This window comes from Polistes canadensis, unplaced genomic scaffold (genome assembly GCF_001313835.1).
Source record: "Polistes canadensis isolate GaletaPanama2010 unplaced genomic scaffold, ASM131383v1 scaffold_3, whole genome shotgun sequence".
Lineage (NCBI taxonomy): Eukaryota > Metazoa > Arthropoda > Insecta > Hymenoptera > Vespidae > Polistes > Polistes canadensis.
Window position 1 is genome coordinate 2,367,236 of NW_014569550.1, and position 6,712 is coordinate 2,373,947.

At 29.1% G+C, this 6,712-nt stretch overlaps 1 protein-coding gene across 4 annotated transcripts in view; it reads left to right on the top strand.

Annotated features, from left to right (window-relative positions):
- Positions 1 to 4,618, top strand: part of LOC106787062 (scavenger receptor class B member 1) — a 22,563-nt gene extending 17,945 nt beyond the window's left edge. For all 4 annotated transcript variants that reach the window (XM_014749077.1, XM_014749106.1, XM_014749088.1 and 1 more), the window contains exons 5-11: positions 711 to 871; positions 950 to 1,088; positions 1,410 to 1,613; positions 1,773 to 1,917; positions 2,074 to 2,328; positions 2,410 to 2,528; positions 2,682 to 4,618. In XM_014749077.1, coding sequence (XP_014604563.1) covers positions 711 to 871; positions 950 to 1,088; positions 1,410 to 1,613; positions 1,773 to 1,917; positions 2,074 to 2,328; positions 2,410 to 2,528; positions 2,682 to 3,116 — 1,458 coding nt within the window. In that variant the 3' untranslated portion in view covers positions 3,117 to 4,618. The remainder of the gene's footprint in view (positions 1 to 710; positions 872 to 949; positions 1,089 to 1,409; positions 1,614 to 1,772; positions 1,918 to 2,073; positions 2,329 to 2,409; positions 2,529 to 2,681) is intronic.
- Positions 4,619 to 6,712: the final 2,094 nt, after the last annotated feature.

The following is a 6,712-nucleotide window of genomic DNA, read 5'->3' on the forward strand; positions in this document are numbered from 1 at the left end:
TAAATTTGTTTTAAAAAGACACTGAATTAATTTCTACATCTAATATTTATATAATTTTATACATTTATAAATTTGTAGTAAAGCTCAAATAAATGTTTATTTTTAATGATATAACAAAGAAACAGAATAAAAGGATTTTCCATTATTAAGTATTTTGTAATCATTATTATCTTATTAGCCTCGATATTTGAATGTGTAATTATAGGGATTATTATTTTTTTTTTAACTATAAATACATCGAAAAATGTACAAGTTGTATTTCAATGTTCCAATAATAATTTAGTTCCGTTCAACCTTTCTATTGCTCATTAATGGATATATAACAAGCAGTTCTTGTGCATAACTAATACATTCACATACATATATATATTCTCTCCTTCTTATGGGTTTAAGTCACTTCTCGGACACCTTCTCTCATCTATTCAATACTAGGGTCACGTTTTTTAATCGCCTCTTTGGAGTGAACAGCAAATTTTTTTTCGAATGGGTCACCCGTCTATGCATTAACCGCTGTTGCTTAATGATCTGATGGGAACTAGTTTTTTCAATGTGGCTAGGCCATTAATATGTATACATATAACGCAAAAATAAATGCACGCGGTAGTAAAACTTATTGTTATGCAATAAAAGATATTCTATATTTAATAAATGTTTTAATATTAATCGCAGAAATATGTGATTAGTCATTTTCACATAATCTTTTATTGCAGCAATTGCGTTTATGGAATGGCTCGCTTGCTTTTCATTACTGGCAAAAACCTGGAGTTGTTCGATTGACCAAAGTATACATATTCAACATGACCAACACCGAAGGCTTTTTACAATTTAACGAAAAGCCGAAACTTCAAGAAATCGGTCCTTTTGTATATAAGTGAGAATTTGAAAGTTAATTAAATTTGTTTAGAAAAAAAAAAACACACACAATTTTAATCCCATTCATGATATACAGGGAAGATATGGAAAAAGTCAACATAGTTTTCCATAATAACGGTACTGTAACTTATCAACATAAGAAAATTTTACATTTCGTTCCTGAAATGTCCAAGGATGAAGATCTCAAAGTAACGGTTCCTAACATTCCGCTGCTTGTAAGTTAAAATTATAATCGAATTAAATCATTTTTTGTTAATTTATTATAAAAATATAACTTATGATTGTTGGATAGACAATAAATGATTACATTACTATAAGAAAATTTAATATTTATGAAATTAAGTTGGAATAAATTACACAACGTTTTTCTTTCTTTTCAAATTTCTTATTTAAAATGAAATGTTTTCTTCGTCTATTCACTATCCATAAATTTCGTATGTATTATATATTTACAAAGATTACCATTAATTTACGATTTCTCTACAATCGATTTCGACAGAGAGAATGCTTCTATCTTAAGTTTCTTTAATTTTCAGACACTTTCGACGCAAAGTAAAAGCCTACCTCGATTTATTACAATCGGTTTATCGATGTTCCTTAGCGGAATGAAAATGAAACCATTTGTTCCTGTAACTGTTCAGGAACTTGTATTTGGTTACGATGATCCATTAGTTAGTATAGCACATCGATTTTTTCCAAAGACTCGACGTCCGATGAGTCAAATGGGACTCCTTCTTGGGGTAAGTTTTTATTCTATAATACTTTTATTTTTTTACAATACATTTACAGTTACGATCAGTGTCGGCTTATATATTCGAAAGAAATTGGGAGTGTTAATACGAAATGCTTCTGATTCCGAAACATGAGATTATTTATGTAAATGAATATTTTTATCGTAGAGAAATGGTACGTTAAATGAAGTATCAACTATATATACCGGACATACAGATATGAAAGAATTCGGTTTAATAAATCGATTAAATGGATTGGATCATCTACCGTATTGGCCGGAACCACCATGCAGTTCTATTACAGCTTCCGAAGGTAAATTCATTACGGATTACACATATAATCTTCGTTTAGTAATCTTAGCATGATGTTTAAATCGATTTATCCGAAATAAAAAAAAAAAAAGAAAATAGAGAAAAAAAATGATATTAGCTTATTACTGATAGTGCATTTTTATATTTGAAAATGAAGGCTCGTTCTTTCCGCCACGAGATAAAACCGGATCGGATATCGTTCATGTTTGGGACAAAGATCTCTGCCGTGTCTTGCCATTGAAATATCGTGGACCAGCAAATACGAATAATATCAAATCAGATTTATTTACGCCACCGGAAAATGTCTTCGGAAGACCTGATGAAACTACTCCGGAAAATAAATGTTTCTGTATAAATGATCCTTCCGCTTGTTTAATAAAAGGATTACAAAATATCAGCCCTTGTCAGTACGGTAAGTTTATTTTTATTAAAAGTTCGATTGTTAAGCTTAATTCTTTGAAATGTAACTAATATAATTATGTATATATTGCAGCTGCACCAGTTTACTTATCCTTTCCTCATTTCTACCAAGCTGACACGAAACTTCTTGACGCGATCGTAGGATTAAAACCAGTAAAAGAAATACATGGAAGTTATTTTAAGATACAACCGGTAATTATCCGAAAATAATTAAAACATAGCTTTTTATATTTTTTTTCTTTATATATATATTTATAATATTTATTTGTTTTATAAAAAAAAAAAGTTTGAAAGGAACGCGACCCCAAAGCTTTCTTATTATTATGGTATATATTTTGATTTCAGAAACTCGGTATACCTTTAGAAGGAAAAGTTCGAGTACAGTTAAATCTGAAAGTAGAACGTCAGCCGGGCATAAGCGTGGTGGAGAATTTTCCTGATATAGTGTTTCCAATAATGTGGCTCGAAGAAGGCATTGAAGAACTACCGCCATCGATTAAAAGATGGGTGTACTTGGCGACAACATTCGCGGATGTCGCAATACCTTGTGTCACTTACGGGTTTATTCTAGTCGGTTTGATAACTATAATCGCGGTCTTCGTCAAGGCCTACAACAATGTAGTGTTTACACACGAAGCAATAGAGTTAGGAAAGAGAACTATTAGAAGAGGATCGTCTTTCTTAGTAAATCAACAGCATCGATTGCTTGTCAACAAGGACTCCAATTATGTTTTACTTAGTAACGATATCGAGGAGATATCTACCGATGTACTTGTCTGATTGGAACTATTAGATGAACATAAAAATGCAACAAAATGATACGAAAAAAACAAATAATAGTACCAATGATATTAATATTAGACGATAAGAAATTATTTTATAAGACGAAACTCTACCGTTTGATACGTCACACCAAAGTTTCGCAAAAGGTTTGTTTACGAGCTAATAAAGTGGACGATTAAGTGTGCTATAAAAGTGGTAAGAACGCAACAGTTTATTACTTTTATCGTTTAACAAAGATTTTAAAATACGAGTCGCGAGAAATGTCCGGAGTTGATTATTTCATTTTCTTTTTCATGTCTGTGATTCCATCCCTTTATTTATAATCCTCAGAATACAAAATAATGCGATTTGCGCCTTATCCAATTGGTCAACGATCAAAATGAACGTCTTATTTATAATTTTTCTCTTATTCTATATTAAAACCAATATGCTTTCTCTCGTTGACTAATAGAGATACCCTCGGTTCAAATCTAGTGCGATACTACGATCATAGATTTTAATATTTTTTTTAATAACGACTATCAAATTAAAAAATTGAACAAATATATGTGGTATAACAAATATAAAAATTATTGAAATTATTTTGAAATATATATGATATTTCTAAATTATCTGAGCTAATCTAATTATCTGTAGGGATAAAATGGTCATAATATTATTAAAAATTAAAATAATATTTTTATGAACTTCGTCGTACAGTTTTACTGATGATTATCTTTTTTAATTGTTATTTTTTTTACCTCGGTAGTATGTAATAATTAATTGTATAAGTAGGGTGGTATTTTGCGAAAGTTAATTGTGTATATATGCATTGGAATATTCGAATATTATTCTTTAATTTTATAATTCGTATTAAGAAAGTGAGAATTATTCGTTAAATAAATATGGTACTTCGTTTTTATATTAGAATAATGATTGAAAGTTTTTCAATAATTTAATATACGTCTTTTTATCAGTTTTAACTAATTTTTCACTTACTTGGGGATTAATAAAAATTTTATTATATAAATAAACGAACATTTTTATTTCGATTTTATTTCTCTCTCTATCTCTTTCGTAGGATTCTACAATCGTTTTATACAAATCGAAATAATTAAATGATTGAATTATATATATTAAGTAAGATTATATTATTTTTCTAAAATAAATCATAATTTTAGACTTTGATAACTTTAAGGATTACTCATAAATTTCATAGAGTATTCAACGTTGTTATCGGCAAATTTGGATAAAAAAAAAGAAAATTATCCATCTATAAGTCTCACCCTAAATGTCTCATTAGAAAATAAGATTGCGCAAATTTTATTATTAAAATTTTATAATGATTAAATACGAATGTATTTGATTCTAATACGAAAAAAAGCAAAGAGAAAAACAATCCGGTAACGATAGAAGTGCAACTTAAAGATCGCCACAACCCTCGATTAAAATTTAAATAAAAGAAAATATATAATCACCACAATAGCGCGAGTTTGAGAGTCCCATCCAAAGGTTTTAAACTAAAAAAAAACAAAAAAATACGACGTAAGGATGTAATGATTGTATGCAGTTAAAGTTTATTTATATATCGTGAGTACTATTGGCAGAAAATTAAAAAGTAGTATTGTAAATATATAAAGATTATTTAAATCTAACATCTAATAGAAAATTAATCATATCCTAAAAAAAAATTAAATAGAAATTATATGAAAATTAAATGAAAATTAAATTTCAATAATCATTGATTGTCCCGTGTAGTACCTGTAAAAATACAAAAATTATTAAAAAACATTATAAAGTAATTAGTTTCTTTAGATGAAATGAATAAAAGGAACCAAGGAAAGGAACCAAGGAAAGGAATAAAAGAATTTGGTATTATTTAGGAATTTAAAAGAAACTAATTACAATTATAATGTTTATGGTAAGCGGTCTTTGGCTAGATTTTACTTGCAATAGAATGTATAACATACAAAATATGTTAAACATTATACTGAAAGTAAAATACCATTGCCCAGGTCTAACCACGAGGAGGTAACCGCTTCTGAAGACCCGGGATGTGCATCCTGAAGATGTCCCCACCCGAATTAGATTGAAACCAAAGAAAATCATCACCTCGAGAACGTTTTTTAATGAGCCCCACTCTGAGGCCCCACCCTAAGAGTTTCACTTAAAAAATATTGAAATAGTAAACGAGTATACAGAGGAAAGTTTGAATATTAAATAACAAAATTAATAACGATGAGTGCATCTAAATAGAATTGAAGTAACATCGGTGATTGTACTGAAAAGTAACATACTCTAGTATAATTGCAATATATACACATACGGAGACTACAAATTATGAATATTTTCAATATAATAATTTTGCAATCTACCTAAAATATAGTACAATAAAAATAAATGTATATAATTTTTGGTTCATCAATGGTACATGAAAAAAAAAAAAAAAAAGAAAATGCATTAAAAATAACTATCATACATGTGCAATGCTACGAGGAAAACAAAATAAACGTATTAAAATACTTCTCAATTACTTTCTGAAATAATTATTTTATATTACGGTTTACCATTACTCAGTCTTCTTCTAGTCCAGTTCCTCCTCCTCTTGAACGAAATTTGTCATCGTCTCCACGGTTTTTCTTACCAAAGAAAACTAGAGAAAAAATAAGATTATTGAGATAAAACTTTTCGTGATTTTGTGCTGTTCCATGGTACTTGTAAAAATAATTATGTCATACTACCATTTACCATAACTCAGTCCTCTTTTGATTCGTTTCTTCCTTCTCTTGGACGTAGTGTTGCATTGTCTCCATGATTCATTCTACCAACAAATTATTAAAAATAGAATCGTTTGGTGTGGGTGGAATTTTAGGTAAGGACATGATTCTATCCTTGGAGGTAAGATAGAATCAAGGCTCGCGTGGGCAGGGTCGCATCCCTGAAGTAGACCTTTCTTCGCACAAAGAAAGAATCTACCCGCTACCCATTGAAAAAAGAAACTGGAAACGAACCTGAAAAAAGAAAAAGAAAAGATTAATTTAGATCTGCAAAGATGCAATGAATGCATCGAAAGCACGATCCTTTTTTAGATCAAAATCCAATACTTACAAATGCGTTGGAATAAATCATATCCTGAAACAAAATAAAATGAAAATTTAGTTTCAACAATTATTGATTAAATCTTACCATTGATACCTAGAAAAATATAAGAGATATTAAAAAACATTATAACATAATTAGTTTCTACGAATGAAATGAAGAATGAAATGAAGAATGAAAAGTGGGGAAACTGTGTGTAATAAGAAATCAGAAAATGATATGATATTAGAGTGGGAATTCGGGTATGGTATWGTACTCTATCATGATTTTTAAGTATTTTTTCTGTCATTTTAATAAAGTATCATTTAAAATGAAATTTTGTTAATACTCGATTTATTTTTAGGAAAAATTATGTTCGATGTGTGGTGGGTGGTATGGCAAATCCCACGATGGTAACCTGAAACATTAAGCAAACTATGTTAGTTACTTCCATTCTTAATAACCACTATAAATTATTGACGAGCAAAGAAAAAACAAGCAATAAAAAATGACCAACGAGCTATTCTCAAAAGATT